At 42.1% G+C, this 22,568-nt stretch overlaps 1 protein-coding gene across 2 annotated transcripts in view; it reads left to right on the top strand.

Annotated features, from left to right (window-relative positions):
• Nucleotides 1-22,568, top strand: part of LOC115217036 (ubiquitin carboxyl-terminal hydrolase calypso) — a 41,190-nt gene that overhangs the window by 1,350 nt on the left and 17,272 nt on the right. For both annotated transcript variants that reach the window (XM_029786603.2, XM_029786594.2), the window contains exons 2-9: nt 2,358-2,387; nt 3,375-3,429; nt 6,413-6,542; nt 7,851-7,970; nt 9,197-9,258; nt 11,267-11,409; nt 12,669-12,747; nt 14,786-14,909. In XM_029786603.2, coding sequence (XP_029642463.1) covers nt 2,358-2,387; nt 3,375-3,429; nt 6,413-6,542; nt 7,851-7,970; nt 9,197-9,258; nt 11,267-11,409; nt 12,669-12,747; nt 14,786-14,909 — 743 coding nt within the window. The remainder of the gene's footprint in view (nt 1-2,357; nt 2,388-3,374; nt 3,430-6,412; nt 6,543-7,850; nt 7,971-9,196; nt 9,259-11,266; nt 11,410-12,668; nt 12,748-14,785; nt 14,910-22,568) is intronic.

Here is a 22,568-nt window from a genome sequence, read left to right as displayed (position 1 = left end):
GTAGTTACTGCTGGAATGTGACTGATCACAAATCTGTTCTCATTCAAAGCCGATATGGAATTAAACAAGTTGTGGGGATCGTAACTGGAACACCACAACTGCAATTTTGCTGGGCTTGTTGGGTCTTCTTCTCAAGCATGACATAATGCCAATGGCCTCAGTCATTGCCTCTGTGAGGCACAACACTCTAAAGGAACTCAGCCACTTTGCGTTAGTGAAGCACAAAGCTCAACAGGAACTCGGCCACTTTGCCTCCGTGAGGCCCAATGCTGTGAAGAAATAAGCATTACATTTGTCAGGCTAATCTGAATGCTAAAGGGTTAAAACTAACTTAACTATTGTTTTTTCTTGCAGATAGCATTCCTGCGTTAGGTATTCCCTCTTAACAATTCTATCTTCTGATACAATCTTCTCTTTTACTTAGTCTTTTGTCACCACTTTCAGCCGGTTTCGTATAAACTCTGCCTCATCTTAACACTTCTCATATCTGCTCTCATTCTCAATACCTATTTCTTTACTACCCACAAGGGACTAAACACAGAGGGGACAAACAAGGACAGAAAAACGGATTAAGCTGATTATATCGACCCCAGTGCGTAACTGGTACTTATTCGATCAACCCCGAAAGGATGAAAGGCAAAGTCGACCTCGGCGGAATTTGAACTCAGAACATAGGGGCAGACGAAATACCGCTCAGCAATTTGGCCAGCTTGCTAACGTTTCTGCCAGCTCACCGCCTTTCTCATTCTCAATACCCTATCATATTCACTGTCACACCAACTCATTTTCGCCACCCTTATGTAGTTCTACATCTCCCACCCCACCTGACTCATCATCTCTTCTCACCTGTCATCACTGAGCTGCTTCTACCTCTCTCACTTTAACTCCCCCCCCCTCATACAGGTATTTCCCATCAAGCCACATCTCCACCCCTATTCATCTCTACCCTCCCCTCTCTAACTACCCCTTACTCTTCTTCCCTCACACTCTTATAACCCATCTCCCACCTGATCCCCTGACTGTATATCCTTTCTTATTCCTTGAAGGTTTGCCCTGGTGCCCCATCACAACCATATTATCTTCTCAGCTACTTCCACCCACCCTTATACGATGTGGGGTGGTTGAGTATCTTCTCTGAAACAAGACACCCGTGCTTGTCCTGCTCTCAAACTTTAACCCACCTACCCAAATACCTGACACAAAGCCCATCCACCCACCCACCCACACATAGTCAAGGAGGCTTTTCCCTAGAATGATGCACGTGCATACAGCTATCATTGAATCATATCAATACAGTCCTCATCATCATCATCGTTTAACGTCCGTTTTCCATGCTGGCATGGGTTGGACGGTTCAACTGGAGTCTGGGAAGCCAGGAGGCTGCACCAGGCCCCAATCTGATCTGGCATTGTTTCTACAGCTGGATGCCCTTCCTAACACCAACCACTCCAAGAGTGTAGTGGGTACTTTTTACATGCCACTGGCACAGGGGCCAGAGGAGCTGGCATCGACCATGTTCAGATGGTGCTTTTTACATGCCACCAGCACAGAAGCCAGTCAAAGCGGCGCTGGCATCAGCCACGTTCGGATGGTGCTTTTTATGTGCTACCAGCACAGGTATCACAACTACTATTTCCATTTGATTTTATTTTGATATGAAACATTGCCAGATCAGACTGGGCCAGGTGCAGCCTTCTGGCTTCCCAGACTCCAGTTGAACTGTCCAACCCATGCTAGCATGGAAAGCGGACGCTAAATGATGCTGATGATTGCTATTGATGTTGATGTACTTGACTCAATAGGTCTCCTCAAGTACGGCATGTCACCCTACAATCGAAGGTACTTTGGAGTGGGCTGGAGATGCAACATGGGTGTAGGTTACAGCTGTGGGCTCACTTTATTTGCCAGCCCTACGATCCAAGGTACTTTTGAATGGGTTTGTTAAGCGACACTGGTGTAGGTTATTCCATATAATAATACATGCAACATTCAGCAATTAACAGCTGATAATGATGCAGTGAAACGCTTGTAGTGATTTGTAATAAAGCCTTTTCAGTCCATCTTCTCATATTGAAATCTGTTTGTTTATGCTATTTGGATATTTGTGGATTTTCCATATGTATATCAAGGAAAAGGGGAAGTCTACTGTACGATAGCATCTGGTAACCAGTACCCAGAGAAGAGCATTGACAAGCACCCTTTCACAAAAATGATGATGATGAGGAGGAGGAGGATGCTGATATGTCCTCAACAGCAGCAGTTTATGTTTTCCCCTGAATAGAACAATAAATCTAAAGTCAAATTATTACCTTTACCATTTCTCTGTTATTTATTTACCATTCTTTATTTCTTTGCAGGTCTCTTCACATTACTTCTGGAAGACTTTGGTAAGAAATGAAATTTTGGTCATTTTTTTTTTTTAAGATTCTCAATTTTCTGTTATTTGGGAGCCAATAAATCCATGAAGGTCATGATTTTATCTTCAGTTTTTACATTTAATTATTGTAAAAAATGACTCTGTGTAAAGTTATTAGTGATAATAGTTCTCTCTAATTTTGGTACAAAGCTAGCAGTTTTGAGGGGAAGGGGCAAGTTGATTACATCAACCCCAATACTTGAATGGTTCTTTATCTTATCACTCCCCAAATAATGGTTTCAAATTTTGCCACAAGGGAAACAATTTTGGGGAAGGGGTTAAGTCAATTACATTAACCCCAGTGCATAACTGGTGCTTAATTTATCGATCCCGAAAGGATGAAAGGCAAAGTCGACCTCAGTGGAATTTGAACTCAGAACGTTGCGGCAGACGAAATACCACTAAGCATTTCGCCCAGTGTGCTAACGATTCAGCCAACTTGCTACCTTTTCGGCTGTTAATTAATCCTTCCTACTGGAAGCACAAGGCCTCAAATTTGTGGGGTGGGGGACCTGTCGATTACATAAACTCCAGTGCTTCATTGGTACTTAATTTACCGACCCCAAAAGGATGAAAGGCAAAGTTGACCCCTACGGAATTTGAACTCAGAACATAGTGGCAAACAAAATACTACTAAGCATTTTGCCCAATGTGCTGACGATTCTTACCAACTTGGCTGAAACCACCTCTGGCTCTGTAGTACAAATGCCTAGCTTAATGATAATGAAGTTATTTTACTAAATTCTTTGTTATATTTAAAATTAATTGAAAGAAACACAGAGCATCTCAAAATAAAACGAAAGGGTTAAATGCTAAAGGATTAAACCTGGATGATTATAATGGTTTTTTGTTATTTCCTAATCTTGGGATTTCAATTTTGAACCAAATGTTGAGTTTTTTGTCTATTTTTGCAAATTCCAAGTCAGAAGTATTAATTAATTGTATTGATTTTGCTTAGGTGTACAAGGTGTCCAGGTGGAAGAAATCTATGATCTACAGAAACAGATAGAAGGGTAGGCCTCAGTTTCATACATGCTTTTCTAAGAATTATTAGTTTCTTTAACGAAGAAGCTTCATTAAAGTATCTAAGCTTTTAAAGTGTTCGACTGATGACTGTAAGATGTGAAAGGTCTCAAAATTTAGTTCTGCTCTTGTATTCATTATCATCATTTACCATCTGTTGTCCACGCTGGCATGGGCTGAGCGGTTTGACCAGGGCTGGCAAACTGGAAGACTGTGCTAGACTCCAATCTGTTTTGGCATGGTTTCTACAGCTGGATGCTCTCCCTAACGAGAACCACTTCGAGAGTGTAATCAGTGCTTTATGTACCACTGGCACAGGTGCCATTTGTGTGACACCAGTATCTGCCACGACTGCGGTTTTACTTGGCTGAATGGGTCTTCTTCTCAATGCCAAATGGACTCGATCATTGCCTCACTGAGGCCCAATGCTCGAAAAGTGCTTTTACATGCCACCAGCACAGGTGCCATTTGTGTGACACTGGTATCTGCCACAACTGCAATTTTACTTGGCTTGATGGGTCTTCTTCTTAAGCACGGCGTAATGCCAAAGGTCTTAGTCATTGCCTCTGCGTGGCCCAACGCTCAAAGCCCAGCATAATGCCAAATGGCCTTGCTTCCATGAGGCTCAATGCTCAAAAGATGCTTAAACATTCCACTACACAGGTGCCATTTGCATGATACCAGTATCTGCCACGACTGTGGTTTTACTGGGCTTGATGTTGTCTTCTTCTCAAGCACGACATAATGCCAAAGGTCTCGGTCAGTGCCCCTGTGAATCCCAACATTCGAAAGGACAACAAAAGGATGCATTGCTGGTGCCACATAAAAAGAACCCCATGCACTCTCTAAAGCGGTTGGTGTTAGATGCTGGCAGACTGTATTTGAAGATTCCACTAGATAGTCACAGCTGGAGTGTCTTTGATCAAAGGTTTATTGTATGATGGCTGGCTTGCAGGACTTAGTGAACATAGACACCTTGAATGCATATTGTAGCCCTAGGGCTCCATTGTCCTGGGGCCCCATCCAGTCAAGAGTTTCAGCTACAAGCTTGGTTATGTGGTAGAGAAGTTTGCTTCCCAGCTACATGGTTTCAGGTTCAGTCCCTCTACGTGACACCATGGGCAAGTGTCTTCTATTATAGCCCTGGGCTGACCAAATCCTTGTGAGTGTATTTGGTAGACAGAAACTGAAAGAAGTCTGTCATTATATACACACACACATACAAGTCATGGCTGATGACTGCCTAATTGGCACGTAAAAAGTACCATTCGAATGTGGTCGTTGCCAGTACTGCCTGACTGGCTTCCATCCTGGTGGCACATAAAAAGCACCATTCGAGCATGGTCACTGCCAGTGCCGCCTGACTGGCTCCTGTGCCAGTGGCATGTAAAAAGCATCATTCAAACGTGGTCAATGCCAGTACCACCTGACTGGCCCTCATGCCATTGGCACATAAAAAGCACCCATTACACTTTCGGAGTGGTTGGCATTCAGAAGGACATCCAGCTGTAGAAACTTTGCCAGATCAGATTGGAGCTTGATACAGCCTTCTAGCTTGCCAGCCCTCAGTCAAGCCATCCAACCCATGCCAGCATGGAAAGCGGACATTAAACGATGATGATGATGATGAGACACACACACATGTATGTACAAGGTGGGGACTGAAAAGTTCCTAGTTTTGTGTAAAAGAAAACACAGGAGAATCGATTAATTATGATTTTATTCAACATATTTCCATCTCAGACTCACACACTTATTGCAGTAGTCCTTTTCTGAGCCCTGTAAAAAGAACTTGGAAGGTTAGGCCTCTAACTAGGTCTTTTGCGATACCCTCAAAGCCAGGAACTTTACGTTACTCCCTTGTGTTATATGTGAGTGTTTTTGTCCCCTCGTCTTGACATCACATAATTGTTGAAAACGAACATCCCCGTCATAGGACATTTTATAATGTAGACCTAAGCAGACTGTCTGAATAAAAAAATTGGAATGGCCATGGCTCGGGGCCAGTGCTAGGAAGTGCAGAGCCCAATTAGGGAATTGTCAATGGGACCTGCTTTTTGAAAGCTGAAGATTGAAAATAAATATTACATTTAAGTAAGACTTTTTTCTAAAGTCATGGGGTAAATCTGCTTGTGACCCGGAAAGATAAAAAAGGGGGTTTAATTCTTCATCTGCTCAAGCGTGTGCATGGGGCCCTCTCTTGGTACAGGGCACAATTTGAACAAGTCTGTCTAATTAACTTAGAACCAGCCCTGCATGCCTGGAACACCTTTTTTCTTTTGAATCAGGTGTAAATCATCATCATCATTATCAATTCGATGATGGAGCTTGTATGCAGTTGTCTGACCTGCCAGAAATAACAGACAGACAAATCCTCAAATTACATACTGTCTATGTACAAAAGGAAGGATATACATTATTTACATTCAACAGATATTTGTCCTCATCTTGTTTGTTGTTAACACAACGTTTCGGCTGATATACCCTCCAACCTTCTTCAGGTGTCTTGGGGAAATTTCGAACCTGGGTTCTCATTCCTAAGGTATTTTTCAATGTTATCATTATTATTACTAACCCCAAAATTCCGAGTTCGATTCCAGGCAGTGACCTGAATAATAATAATAATAATAATAATAACATCAACAAACAAGATGAGGACAAATATCCATCAAATGTAAATAATGTAAATAATTCCTCATCTCTTAAATATAGAACTGAAAGGAAGGATACATTGGACAATTAATTGTAGATATGTAAAAGAATGGATGGTCGTGGCTGGAATGCCTTTGATTATACACCTGTTCAGTTAAGGCTGACCTGGGGCTAAGCAACACAAACAAGCAATATTGCCTTCCTCATAGTCTGCATCATCATTATCATCATCTTTATCAACATCATCATCACTATCATCATCACCATCCTGTTTCCTGTCCAGATAACCTCCACCATGTTTCCCTTTTTCCTCTCCTCCAGACCTGTTTATGGTTTTATCTTCCTCTTCCGCTGGATTGAAGAGCGAAGATGTCGACGCAAGACCAATACAGAAGAGGAGTTTTTCCTGATAGATGAGAAAGCTGTCAATAGCATTTTCTTTGCCAAACAGGTAAGAATTCTTCATACCTTTTCTTTTCTTTTTTATTTGTCTTTGAGCGAGGGCTGATGCCCGTAGCTTTTTATCTTGTTTCAGTCATTAGACTGTGGCCATGCTGGGGCATTGCCTTGAAGAATTTTTACTCCAATACTTACCTGTTTCTAAGCCCGGTACTTGTTCTATCAGTCTCTTTTGCCAAACTGTTAATTTACAGGGACATAAACACACCAACACTGGTTGTCAAGTGGGGGGGGAATAACACAAACACACACACATACACACACACTTGACAAGCTTCTTTCAGTTTCCATCTACCAAATCCACTTAAAGGCTTTGGCCAACTCAAGGCTATAGTAAAAGACACTTTCCTAAGCTGCCACACAGTGGGACTGAACCCAGAACCTTGTGGTTGGGAAGCAAACTTCTTAACCACAGAGCCACGCCTGCACCCACAGACGACTAATTGTGGGCAAGACATTAAACTGCATCCAGTAACGAGGCTCCAGCTTGGGAGTTTGGGGTTATTCTCAGGGTTGCTCTGGCCCAGGGTGGTAGCATTTGTCAAAGGCCCTGATTATGGGCCAAAACAGCAGATGTTTCTGTGGCTCAGGCTAATAATACTTGGAGGAGGTGGGAAAGGGCATCTGTATGCTGGGTGGAGTTTAAAGGGTTAGAGAAAGGGTCAGGGCAGGGCGGGTTCTTGTAGAGAAGCTGAATGGTTTTTTCACATTTAGGGGACAGAGAGAGGATGAATCAGAGGGAGCTGCAAAGTGGTAAATGGTAGTAATGAGATGTCTTGATGGCCCCTAAAGGTAGGAGGTGGGTAGAAATGAGTGGGAATTGAGAAGCTAGGAGTGGGTGGGGGGAACTCGTAAGGGTGTATGGAGAGGCAAGAGATAGAGGAAACGGGAGAGGTGGGGTAAGGAACGTCTGTAAAGATTGAAAAGGGTTAAAGGGTGGACGGAGGGGCTGGAAGATGGCTTGTGGTGCATGAGGAATGGTAACGACAGGATAATAATGATGATATAATTGAAAGGAGGAGGAGAGAGATGCCATTTTTAGGGGGTACACTGCAGGAGAAGGGAAGAGAGAGAAAACAGGTATTTTACATGAGGGAGATAATGTGGTAGTCCAGTGGGTGGAGGGGAAGGGGAGGATTCTTTCAGTTTCCATCTACCAAATCCACTCACAAAGCTTTGGTCATCCCAAGGTACCATGCAAAGGGACTGAACCTGAGACCACGTGATTGGGAAGTAAGCTTCTTACCCACACACCCACACCTCACCCTGCGTCTTTAACATTTGTTTCTTACCTTTACAGGTGATACCAAACTCTTGTGCCACTCATGCCTTACTCAGTATTCTTCTAAACAATGACAAGGTCAGACATGGTAAAACTCTCTCCAAACTAAAAGAATTTACCAAGAACATGAATCCAGAAGTAAGTCCTCTACCAAATATTCTTCATCGTCATCATCATCATCTAATGACTTGTAGGTATTTCATTATGCAGCCATAATATACTTCGAAGCTGCCTGAGAAGACCCAGCAGGCCAAGTGAGATTGTAGCCATGGCCAATGCCTGCGTCGCATAACTGGCCTGTTTAAAAGTACCCTTCAATCGATGGGCCTATACACTCATTCCCCATTTTTGTCTTCGATCTCATTGTTTGTTTACATCTGACATCTCGATACGAAACGTTGTAACAGAAATGAGTGCTGGTTATAAGTTCTATAGACTATCCGTGGAGATAACCTTCACAAAATCATCATCATCATCGTCGAGACCTTTTTTTTATGTTCATTTGTGGGGTTTTTTTTCCATGCTTCATTTACACGTAACCTATTAAGATACATCTTCCACTACTGGGTGCTCTTCCTGTCACCAACCCTTGTTCTTCCAGTGAGGTATTTCAACTGTGCTGGTCTTCACATGGGAATCACTGAGCTAAGGAGTATATTTTTTACTGTAAAACGCACCAGTGCCACATAAGGAGTGTTGGGGGCTGGACCTGGTGCCACATAAAAAAGCACCCAGTACACTCTGTAAAGTGGATGGCATTAGGAAGGACATCCACTTGTAAAAACCATGCGGAAACAGGCAGTCGAAGCTGATGTGACTCCAGGCCTTGACAGTTACTGTCAAACAATCTAATGCATGCCAGCATAGAAAACTGATGATAATTGAAGATGATGATGATGATAAACAACATGATCACATTTGCTTAAACAGAGTTAGAAACATTTCGAGTATCTTTCTCTCTTCCCTCTCTTTCTTTGCAATCTCTCAATGTAAAATATTTAATCGCATATTAATTACTAGCATCGCTTCACTGGCACCTGTGCCAGTGGCACGTGTAAAAGATTTGAGCGAGGTCGTTGCCAGTACCGCCTGACTGGCCCCGTGCCGGTGGCACGTAAAAGCACCCAATACACTCTCGGAGTGGTTGGTGTTAGGAAGGGCATCCAGCTGTAGAAACTCTGCCAGATCAAGATTGAAACCTGGTGCAGCCATCTGGTTGGCCAGCCCTCAGTCAAATCATCCAACCCATGCCAGCATGGAAGGCAGACATTAAGCGATGGTGATGATGATGATGCTGATGATATCAATTCCCTTGATTTATAATATCTTGGAATAATTATTTTTATGTTTTTTTTTCTCCTCAGGATAAAGGCCATGCTATCGGTAATATGCCAGAACTTGCTCGAGCCCACAACAGTCATGCCAGGTAACCTAGTGACTTCTTCATACTAAATCTAATGTTTTACTTACCACAAGGAGGGAACACACAAAAATAAAAAACAATTTCTGTTTTCCAAATTCTGTTTTTGAAGGGTTTATTTCCCAATTTTAAAATATGTACAGCACATCTCTCATAGTTACCCTCTTATGTACATATACGTGTGTGCATGCATGTATGTACAATAATCCCTCGACTGTCACTGGTTTTACGTTCCAAAGGCCCCACCACCCCTCATGCGATAGGTGAAAATCCACGAAGTAGAAACTACTGTACTGTATATTTTTTATTATTCTTTTTATAATTTGTATATATTTATTTTATTATAAATACAAAACAACACCATGGAGGAATCTATGTAAGCTTAAATAATAAATGGCGATAGGTGAACCTCAATATGGCAAGGGATTACTGCATATGAGTGTGTGTGTGTGAATATATGTATATAATATCATGGTGACCGACCAGGCTATCAGATGTTGCTACACAACACAGGTCACAATGCGCTTCCCATTCTTTTAGCCTTCGAATGACGCCACCCCGCTGGCTAAGTGAGCAGGCCAACAGAAGAAAGAGTGAGAGAAAGTTGTGGCGAAAGAGTACAACAGGGATTGCCACCACCCCCTGCCGGAGCCTCGTGGAGCTTTAGGTGTTTTCACTCAATAAACACTCACAACGCCCGGTCTGGGAATCGAAACCGCGAGTCCGCTGCCCTAACCACTGGGCCATTGCACCTCCACATATGTATATAATATACTAACTTAAAAGCCACCCTATCAGGTGGCTTTTAAGCTGGCTCCTGTGGAGGGCTCTTCATTGGACTTTGAGCCCAATAATGATACTTCATGTATTGAGTACATATTAGATTTTATTAAACTTGACCAATATTTGTCAAGTAATGAACAATTTTCGTCAAAAACAATATAATATGTCAACTTGGAACTTATTGCAAAGCTTCATGATAAACAATTTTTTTGTCTTTTCATTCCGGGGTCAGTACAATTTTTTTTTCTGTCTAACCTCTTTCTTTCTTTCTCTCTCTCTTTTTATAAATTATTTTCAACCATCACCATCGCCACCACAACTGCCATACACATAGCATTCAGACTTCTAACACCACCACCATCAATACCTTTGATTTTGTCTGCCTTCTCCCTCCACCACCATCACCACTGTCTTTCACATCGCTTACTATCACCATCATTCCTGACCACCTCGGCTACCACCACTACCATCGTCATCACCATCGCCTCCGCCTCTGTCACAACTACAGCTCATACTATTACTATCATACCATTACCATCATAACCGTCAATCAACTACTGCCTTCACCATCTCTGTGCCTTCCATTACTTTCACCCCAGCAAGAGGAGTAGAAGAAGTGTCATTGAATAGTGAGAGAGGGGGCCAAAATGTGACACACTGACACACAGAAATTCGTTTTGGCATTTATTATAGATGTATGTATGTATCTAGTGCATATATAGGCACAGATGTGGCTGTGTGGTAAGAAACTTGCTTCCCAGTCAAATGGTTCTGGGTTCGGTCTCGCTGCATGACACCTTGGTCGAGTTTCTTCTACTGTAGCTTCAAGCTGACCAAACCTTTGTGAGTGGATTTGGTAGACAGAAACTGAAAGAACCCTGTCGTATATATATATATATGACAGCTGGTGTTGGTGTGTCTATGTCCCTGTAACTTAGCAGCTTAGCTAAAGAGATTGACGGAATAAGTACCAGGCTTAAAAAAAAAGATAAGAACCAAGGTTGAATCATTCAACTTAACTTCTTCAAGGTGGTGCCCCAGCATGGCCACAGTCTACTGACTAAAAGATCAGAGACATATACACAATGTGACAATTCCTTTCATGCCCACTTTGTAACACTCCACATCTGTGTTACATTTCCTGTGTTATCCCTGGTCACATCTGTGTTACATTTCCTTTGTTCCCTATGTCACAACCATGTCACACATCTGTATCTCTATCATTTCTTAGACCAGAGCCCCGTCACCTCCCGGAGAAACAACAAGGTATATCAACTGTCCGAACCATGGAAGCATTCCATTTTGTCAGCTATGTACCTATAAATGGCCACCTCTTTGAACTGGATGGTCTCAAGCCATACCCCATTGACCACGGTATGTATTCTTCTTGAAATCTTTTACAACTGTCTATTCTGTCTTGTGTTGTCTGTGTGTGAGTGTGTGTGTGTGTGTCTTTGTGTGTGTGTGTGTTTCTTTGTCTCTGTGTGTGTCTTTGTCTGTGTGTATGTGTTTCTTTGTCTGTGTGTGTGTGATTATGAAGTTAGCCTCCCAACCACATAGCTTCAGGTTCAATCCCACTTGCTTCAGTGAGTGCCTTTTCCTATGGCAATTGGCCGACCGAAACCTTGTCACGGAATCTCAAACAGAACCTGAAAGAAGCTCATCGTGTGTGAAGATGACAGTGACATGGAAATCAAATTGCAAGACCAACTCTCAGCTACAATATAAGAACTACATATATATATATATATATATACATCATCATCATCATCATCATTTAACATCCACTTTCCATGCTGGCATGGGTTGGACGGTTTGACCAACGACTGGCAAGCCAGGAGGCTGCACCAGGTTCCACTCCTGCAAATGTTTTAGAAATAAGTAACGGAAAAAGATATACTCAGCCATTAATATAAACCTATACATATAAAAATATAAACAGATGATGACCTTATATCTTTATATTTGATGGGGAATATAGAATATATTGGAAATAATCAAATAGATTTTTTTAAAAAAGCGTTTATGTACAGCAAAACTTACCTATTTATACATCATCATTATCATCATTTAACGTCCCTTTTCCATGCAAGCATGGGTTGGACGGTTTGACCGGCGTCTGGTAAGCCATGGAGGCTGCACCAGGCTCCAGTCTGGTTGGGCAGTGTTTCTACAGCTGGATGCCCTTCCTAAAGCCAACCACTCCGAGAGTGTAGTGGGTGCTTTTTATGTGCCACCAGCACAGGGGCCAGAGGAGGCTGGCAAACGGCCAATAGAGGGTAAAAATCAATGATTTTTACCAGGTGGTCAGCATGGAAATAAAACCTCATAGGTAAATTTTATAAATATATACATAATTATAACAAGGGCTTGGCTAATGCCTCACCACGCACTGAAAAATAGACGTCAAAAGACACTATTACCACCATAAATTCGCCGAGAAAAACACACTACATGATAGGCTAGTAGAAGAAAGAAAATGAATTAAAACTTTGGTTAACCGCGGACTACCTGGTGTTTTTCTGGGAGAATTTATGGTGGTAATAGTGTCTTGGCATCAATGTGTATATTTATACGAGTTATCTCCCCTGCAACGACCACCCTCTTCTTAACTTTCTGTTCTTCATATTTAGGACCGTGGCAAGAAAATGAAGACTGGACTGAAAAATTCCGTCGTGTCATCTCTGAGAGACTTGGTACAGGTACCGGAGGGTAAGATGTCTCTTTCAAACTGTTTTCTTAACTATCATTGATCCTATCAAGCGTCATACACTGTTAATTTTTGAGTTCAAATCCTGTCTTGGTCTACTTTTCTTTAAATCCTTCTGAGGTGATTAAAATATGTTTTGGAATCAACAGAACTGATTGGTGGCACCGAAAATGCCTGTAGTTCCATAACAGAAACCATCATCATCATCATCATCGTTTAACGTCCGTTTTCCATATTGGCATGGGTTGGAAGGTTTGACTGAGGGTTGGCAAGCCAGGAGGCCACCACACTAGGCTCCAATTTGATCTGGCAGTGTTTCTATAGCTGGATGCCCTTCCTAACGCCAACCACTCCGAGAGTGTAGTCAGTGCTTTTTATGTGCCACCGGCACAGGAGTCTGTCACGGGGTACTGGCATTAGCCATGTTGGGATGGTGTTTTTCATGTGCCAGTAATGCAGGCCAGGTATCAATCACATTCAGATAGTGCTTTTTACATGTCATTGGCACAGGAGCCAGTCGGGGAGCACTGGCACCAACTATGTTCAGAGGGTGCTTTTCACGTGCCACCGGCATAGGAGTAGAAAGATTAACAGTATCACCATTGTGACCATCACCTTCATCATCGTCATCATCATCATCACTATTGCCATAACCCTTACCTCTTGACTCGTTTACCATAACCATCATCATCCTTATTTAACATCCATGGATTGGACAATTTGTCAGGAGGACTGCTTCAGCTTTGGCATGGTTTCAGTGCTTGGATGCCCTAACATTAACCATTTTACAGAGGGTGCTGGGTGTGTTCTTTCATAAGACCACCACTAATGAGGTTGCCAGGTAACTTGCAAAACAAAGAAAAAAAACCTTCAACTGAGCGGGGCCGCCATAGTAGGGAGGGAGAGGGCTTTATGCCAGGGCTGGGGGTGGGGCTTAAAGTCTGATAGAAGGACAGGCACAGAAGATACCAGTGTTATATTAAGGGTGGATGGAAATGTCTAGGAAGGGGACAATGAGGGTGTTGATGAAGTATGAATATCTACTTTCAAGATAAACGTTTAAAAGAGAATAGAGGCAGAAGATTGGGAAGGAGAAGGTGGGGTGGGTTTATAAGAGTGTGAGAAGAGAATGGGAGGTGGATGGAGGTGAATGTGGTGAATGATGGACGAGGGTGGACATGTGGTCAATGGTAAATATCAGTTTGGAGAGGGGCTGATTACCATAATACTTATCTACTGACCCCATCACCACAATCACCATCATCATAACCATTCCAATGTCCCCTTTACTAGCCCCATCACCACCATCACTATCATCATCGCCAAACCAAGAAGGAAACCTATATGTGGTCACTTGACTTGCTAGAAAGAGCAGTTAAGTCTCCCTCAAAGCAGACACTACTCTCTTGAAAAGATACGTTGTATAATGTAGACTAAGAGAGTGGTGGGATGGTCGTGCCTGGATTAGTTTTGATCTTAGGTTTCAAAACCTAGGGTTAAATGACATCAACAGTATGATCCTTATCTCCTCCTGTGATACTGCTCTCATCCCCACCACTACAACATCAACAATAATGTGTGTGTCTCTCTCTTTGTCTTGACTTTGTACAACAGTCATCAATGAATGCCACCATTGTGCCATCAGTGTCCTTCGGGTTCCATCTTCTCATCAAGGGTTGCCACTAAATACTTGCAACACGCTCTACCGATTCTACCAGCCAATGGCCGTACACATCATCTTCACCATCAGCATTGTTGCCGTTGTTGTTCCATCTTTATGTCCTGAGTTCAAATTCAGCTGATATCAGCTTTGTCTTTCATCCTTTTGTGGGCTATAAAATAAGTACCAGTTGCGTGCTGGGGTCACTGTAATTGATTAACCCTCTCCCCCAATCTTGCTAACTTTGTACCTTGTATTATTCTGGCTTTACATGCTTGTGTCCTGTTGGCCTGAGGCCAGCAGAATATTCCTCAACTCTTCCACTTCCCAATTAAACTTCATGTCATGATTAACGAACGTCTCCTGCTTTGTCTTCAAAGGGAACCCTACCATGACATCTGGTTCAATCTGATGGCAGTCGTACCAGACAGGCGACAACTGTATGAGAACAAACTGATGACGCTGAAAAAGAACCGGCAGATCATCCTGGACACCTTACAACAGGTAAGTTGATTTCATTACTATATGCACACATACATACGCACATACTTACATATATATATATATATATATATATATATATATATATATATATATATATATATATATATATATATATATATATATGCATGTATGAAGGTATGTATGAATTAGCTGATATTTATATATATATATACACATATATATGTGTTTATATATATATAATTTTGGTTAGTTGGTAACTTTATTTTTCTGGTTACAATTTACAATGTATAGAGAAAAAGAGAGAGAGAGAGAGAGAGAGATTACAAGAGAGATACAGAGAGAGTTAACGTAAGAAGTGCTGGGTGTGTGTCCATACTAGGCTTGGTGGCAGGCAATGAGTAATGGAATGCAGTGCATGCACACACACATAGTGTGAGATACAGAATCGAAGAGACAGAGAAGGCAGGCAGGGGAGGAGGTAAATGCTAGAGTAATAGTGGGAGGAGTTATTCAAATGAGAATCTTTTCTTTTTTTATTTGGTTTTAAAACTTAATATTCATTTCATTATTTTGTATAAGCAGCAAGAAATGTGATGAAATTTAAATCATAATCATTATATGTCTGTCATATTTCCTGGTATTACCCAGGGTGGCGAAAGCATACTGTTGGAGTTACTCATTAAATGGCAGGCAACTACCTTGTGTGTGTGTGTTTATTATAATAATAATTATTTCTTTATTGTCCACAGGGGGCCTAAACATAGAGGGGACAAACAAGGACAGACAAAGGGATTAAGTCGATTACATTGGGACCCAGTGTGTAATTGGTACTTATTTAATCCACTCCAAAAGAATGAAAGGCGAAGTCAACCTCAGCAGAATTTGAACTCAGAACGTAACGGCAGATGAAATACCTATTTCTTTACTGCCCACAAGGGGCTACACACAGAGGGGACAAACGGATTAAGTCGATTATATCAACCCCGGTGCGTAACTGGTACTTATTTAATCGACCCTGAAAGGACGAAAGGCAAAGTCAACCTCAGCGGAATTTGAACTCAGAACGTAGCAGTAGACGAAATACCGCTAAGCATTTCGCCCAGCATGCTAACGATTCTGCCAGCTCGCCACCTTACTCGTCTTAAATATTTATTTCTTTATTGCCCACAGGGGGCTAAACACAGAGGGGACAAACAAAGACAGACAAAGGGATTAAGTCAATTACACCGACCCCAGTGCATAACTGGTACTGTTCATTGATTTCTGCAATGGCTTCCATGAAATTCTGTTTCTTGCTGGGGAAAACGGCAGCCAAAACATTTATCATGCTTCAAACAGCTTACAAGGACGATGCCATGAGCAAAGCACAAGTTTACGAGTGGTTTCCATGCTTCAGGAATGGTCACTCATCTCTTGAAGACCAACCTTGTTCAGGACGACCATTGACCTCCGGAACGAATGAAAACATCATGAAAATTTATGAACTGATCTTGGAGGACCGTCACCGAACAATTGACGGACTTGTTGATATGACTTGGTGTGTCCTGAAGCTCCTGCCAATAAATGAAAAGAGTTGCAGCAAAATTTGTGCTTTGCTCCCTCACTGGAGATTAAAAAGCTGTAACGAGTGAATGCGTCTCATGAACTGAGAGAACAGTTGCAAGTTGATCCTAACTGTTTTTCGAAGGTCATCACTAGTGACAAAAGCTAGTGCTATGGAATTTGCAGATGTGGAAGGCTTGAAGAAAGAAACAATGGAGGCATTGAAAGGCATCACTTCACAAGAGTTCCAGGACTGCTTCGAGCAGTGGAAAACGGGTCCAGACCAATGCATTGCTTCAACTGGAGAGTATTTTGGAGGCAAAAAAAGTATAAACATGTAAAACTAAGTGAATAAAAGAATTCTGCAAAATTTCGGTTTCTTTTGGGTACCCCACCCCCATAAATATACCTTTGTTTCGGTCAGTTGTTCCATGTACATCTGTTATAACAGTTTATTTATTCTCACCCTCCCTCTCTCTCTCTCTCTCTCTCTCTCTCTCTCTCTCTCCCTTTCTCCCTTTCTCTCTCTCTCTCTCCTTGTCTCATATACAAAGACATGGCTATGAATAAAAGAGAGAGTGATAGAATGTATCCAGAATGCCTGTTATATGCAGCCGTGACCCGAGTCAAAAGCTGACGGGGTTAGAGGTGAATCGGTAGAGTGTCAGTTAAACATTTAGTGATATTTAGTTAATTCTCTTTAAATGTCTGTCACATTCAGGGACTTAAGTCCAGCCAAGGCCATCTTTGCCTTTCATTTTTTTTAGGGATTATTGAAGTCCCCAATACATATACCTGTGAATCATTTAATCCACTTTTCCCTTGAACTTACACCATCATAATCATCACCATCTTTGTCATTTAATGTCCAGCTTTTCTGATGGCATGGTTTGGATGGCCTGATAGAATCTGACAAGTCAGAGAATTGTGTCATGCGCCCATGTCTACCTTGGCACAGTCCCTTTGACTGGATACACTGTCCAATGCCGACAAAGTGCCCTTGCTGCTTTTTCCATGGCATCAGTACCAGTGATTTCCGGGGCTAAAAACCCTATCATGGACCTTTGTAACAGAAGGAGAATAGGAGAGAAGAGAAAGTGGGTGATGATCGTGGTCAGAGTGTTGAGGGAAGAGAGGGAGGTGCAGCAGGGAATTGGGGAGAGAAAAGAGATTAATGATAGGAGTTAGTGAGAAAAGGGAAAGGATAGGGTTAAATGGTGATAGGTTGGTCATTCAACATAATATGCAGTGAATATGGAGAGAAGGTGCGAGGGAAACGGGGCAGAAAGAAGCCATTGACTAGAATGGAGAGGAAACCTAAGAACCATTAAAGAAAAGACAGGTGTCAAAGTGTCTGAGTTAGAAATCAAATGATTTTTTTGTAGTAGCTGTTGTCAGTGCCACCTGACCGGCTCCCATGCCGGTGGCGCATAAAAAGCACCATTCAAGTGTGGTCGGCGCCTGTATCGCCTGACCGGCTCCCATGCCGGTGGCACATAAAAAGCACCATTCAAACATGGTCGGTGCCAGTACTACCTGACTGGCTCCTGTGCCAGTGACACGTAAAAGGCACCCACTACACTCTTGGAGTGGTTGGCATTAGGAAGGGCATCCAGCTGTAGAAACCTTGCCAGATCAGATTGGAGCCTGGTGCAGCCTCCTGGCTTCCCAGACCCCGGTTGAACCATTCAACCTATGCCAGCATGGAAAACGAACGTTAAACGATGACGACGATGACTGTATACAAGCTTATGGAGAGAGAGAAGAAAGCAAATTGACATTTTTAAAGTGTCATCTTAAGAATGTTTTGTGGCATTTGTTTTGCTGTCTGTGCTCTGAGATCAAATCTCACTATGGTCAGCTTCTCCTTTCATCATTTAAATTCGAGTCACATTCTGCTTCGACTCTTGTGAATGACCCTTGCCAACCCACAGTCTTACCATAGTGAATAAGGCAATTCTTTAATAGTGGTGGGTGGAGTCAACACTCACCACTATGGTGGGTGGAGAAGGTCTTCTCTGGTTTAAGAATGTATTTATTATGTGTGTGTCTGTGATGGAGGTCAGTGGTTCAGTGGTTAGGGTATGTGGCTCATGATTGTAAGGTTCACTCATCTGGCAAAAATGTTATTCAAACGTCCAGCCTTGTCATATTCTGTGCCATACTGAATCTCCGAGGACTGTGTTAAGGTTACACGTGTCTGTGGAGTACTCAGCCACTTGCACATTAATTTCACAGGCAGGCTGTCCTGTTGATTGGATCAATTGAAACACTCGTCATTGTAACCAACGGAGTGCCTCTGTGTGTGTGTGTGTAATAATGGAGAGTGATACATAAGCTGTGATTTGTTTCTCACTTGTTTTGCTTAGAAATTAAAAAATTTTAACATTGATTTCCTAATCTGAATAAAAAATGCCTTTCTACCTTAGAGTAATTATACCTTTAAATAATGAGGGAGATAAATTGAATATTAATTTAATTAATATCAATTTAAAACCAGTAGTCTAGCATATATAAAATATCTGAAAAATCAGAAAAAGTTTCAATACATGTGCATATTTAGGGCTAAACCACTAGGTGGACAGCCATACGCTAGAAGAAGATCACATACGATCTAACTACAAAGAAAGAATGTTCTCCAGAGAAAATTCAGCAAACACCAGAACAGAGGCAGGCATCTGTCTTTCCCGCCTCTGTTCTGGTGTTTGCTGGATTTTCTCTGGAGAACATTCTTTCTTTGTAGTTAGATCGTATGTGATCTTCTTCTAGCATATTGGTTATCCACCTAGTGGTTTAGCCCTAAATATACACATGTATTGAAATTAGAGTCATTATACCTGTAGATGCATTAACGAGTTCCGTTCAGACTCTAAAAACATTGATTACCGAATATCAGGAGAGCCTTGTAGATTGCTTGAAGTGTTGTGATTAAGAAGTAAAATAGTGAAGACTGAGGGCTCCTTACGATGTGCAAAAGAAATGTATTTAATAATCTTTGTGTATTCCAGGCCCAAGGGCCCACGATCAATAGTAAACAGTCAAGAAATGCCTATCTATTCAGACACCAGCCAGGTTGCTTGTGGTCTGAACAGCAACCCTGTGGCATTCATAAAAGTGATGAGGCCACTGGTTTATAGAAGCTGCTTGGCATTGTCTAATTTGATTGCTGTGATGACAAATATCACCAATATGATGGTTGTTATTGCTTGTTCCAGTCTGTTTGTCACCAACTACTGCTCTATCTACCACCACCACCACTAACACTACAAAAAATTACAAGCCATTGCTTCCATTGTGATTGATACCAACCAACAGTTGCTCATTGTCCACCATCACCACCTCCACACACACACACACACACACACACACACACACACACTATGACCTCTGCAACCATTTGAGGAACAGCTGGTGCTACTATGATCACTGGCCACCCATTGCTGCCCCCACCACTCACTCTGATGCTGCAAGACTACAAATCATGAGCTGAGTAAGGATGCTAGATTTCCTTGTTTGAAAATATAAGGACACAGATCGTGTTGTATAGCCAGCTGGAGACATTGTCTCCTGGGGCTAAATTACGGCAACATTCGTCCTAAACCAGGACTGCCATGTTATGTTGGCAAACAATCTTTACTCCAAAGTACCGTTGCTGAATATCTCTTGTTCTGAGATTTAAAAATAGTAATTTTCTAGTGTCTGAATAGTCTGACATTTCTTGACAGTTTGCTTCTGATGAAGAACTTTTGTGCCTGATATATATTTGTAAGTTAACCAGTTTATTCATTTCCCTCCTTGTAAGAAGCTCTCCATCTTTCCTCTTCAATATCCAAGACTATCCAAAGAATACTCATCTAGCTGAGAACCTGAGGTTCTTCAGCAATGGTTTATTGTCTTCATATTCTTCACTATCTCTGCTATCACCAACAACTTTGTTATTTCTTGTTCTGTTGATCCTTGGTATCCAGGGTTATTGTTTGGAACTTCTAACCAGATTCTGACAATATTTTCTATGACATTTCACATGCCCTTTCAGACATAGAATTCCTTCAAAATTGTACTCTATCGCCATATTGTGCAGAAATCTCTTACAAGCATTGACTCCAGATTCACTGTGTAAGAAGAGACAGCAGATATAGATTTAACAGAGACACATGGGAAGAGAAACCCCAATGATGTGCATGTGTGTGTGTGTGTATATACATATATGGTCCAACCCATGCTAGCATGGAAAGTGGACGTTAAATGATGATATATATATATATATGAAGGGCATCCAGCTGTAGAAACTCTGCCAGTTCAAGATTGGAGCCTGGTGCAGCTATCTGGTTCGCCAGACCTCAGTCAAATCGTCCAACCCATGCTAGCATGGAAAGTGGACGTTAAATGATGATATATATATATATGAAGGGCATCCAGCTGTAGAAACTCTGCCAGATCAAGATTGGAGCCTGGTGCAGCTATCTGGTTCGCCAGACCTCAGTCAAATCGTCCAACCCATGCTAGCATGGAAAGTGGACGTTAAATGATGATATATATATATATGAAGGGCATCCAGCTGTAGAAACTCTGCCAGATCAAGATTGGAGCCTGGTGCAGCTATCTGGTTCGCCAGACCTCAGTCAAATCGTCCAACCATGCTAGCATGGAAAGTGGACGTTAAATGATGATATATATATATATGAAGGGCATCCAGCTGTAGAAACTCTGCCAGATCAAGATTGGAGCCTGGTGCAGCTATCTGGTTCGCCAGACCTCAGTCAAATCGTCCAACCCATGCTAGCATGGAAAGTGGACGTTAAATGATGATATATATATATATGAAGGGCATCCAGCTGTAGAAACTCTGCCAGATCAAGATTGGAGCCTGGTGCAGCTATCTGGTTCGCTAGACCTCAGTCAAATCGACCAACCCATGCTAGCATGGAAAGCGGACGTTAAATGATGATATATATATATATGAAGGGCATCCAGCTGTAGAAACTCTGCCAGTTCAAGATTGGAGTCTGGTGCAGCCATCTGGTTCGTCAGACCTCAGTCAAATCGTCCAACCCATGCTAGCATGGAAAGCGGACGTTAAACGATGATGATGATGATGATGTATATATCCTAGCTTCCATCATTATCACCACCACCACCATCATCGCCATTTTCATCATCATATTATGTCCAGTTTCCTTGCAGGAAAAAGTTGGATGGGTCATTACAGTTCAAGTCAGTTCCGACTCAGAGTTACTGCCCTCCTAAATGGTTCAGAGTATCTCGTCTCACTCATGTTTCATTTCTAAGTTGGTTTCTATGACTGGATGCCCTTCCTCTCACCAACTACCCTATAGAGAGTCCTGGATGCATTTTGTTCTGGCACCAGACATGTTGTCATGTACTCAGCAAGAGTAAAGGGTCCTCTCACCTAGCATTGCACTTGCTCATTCACAAACCACTTTACAGAGTGTGCTGGATGTATTCCATGTTGGCACCAGCACTAGTGAGGTTGCCTTGTATTCTGTAAGACTAAAGAGTTTTTACTCTGCTATGATATTGTCATAGGAATGTAACTGAGAGGAAAGATGAATAGAAGAGAGAGAGTGAAGTGATGATAGAAGAACTAGAATTTGTAGGTGGGCAGAGTAGGAATATGTGGTAGAAACGGTGATGAGAAGGTGGTGGAGAAGGAAGTAAGCATGATCGATACATCTATAGGTGGACAGTGGTAAGATTGATTTGTGGATGTTAATAGAAAATGGGCCTGAGAGAGGGAGTGATGACTGGCAGTACAGAAAGAGAAAGAGTAAAGTGTGTCAGGTACAAAGAGGACCAGTGCAAGCCCTTATACATAGGCCTCTCATGATGAGCAAGTCATCATCACCATTTAGCATCCGTTTTCCATGCTGGCATGGCTGAGATGGTTTGACTGGAACTTGTAAGTCAGAGAGCTGCACCAGGTTCCAGCAATATCTGGCAGTTTTTCTACCACTGGATGACCTTCCTCACACCAACCACTCCAAGAGTGTAGTGGATGCCATTTTATGTGTCACCGGCACTGGCCATGACTATGACTTCATTTAACTTGATGTGTCTTCTCAAGCACAGCAAATCGCCAAAGGTTATGATCACTTGTCATTGCCTCCTTGAGACTCCACAACTGAAGATCATGCT

This window comes from Octopus sinensis, linkage group LG1 (genome assembly GCF_006345805.1).
Source record: "Octopus sinensis linkage group LG1, ASM634580v1, whole genome shotgun sequence".
In the NCBI taxonomy this organism is placed as follows: Eukaryota; Metazoa; Mollusca; class Cephalopoda; order Octopoda; family Octopodidae; genus Octopus; species Octopus sinensis.
This window is presented reverse-complemented; position numbering and strand designations above follow the sequence as displayed.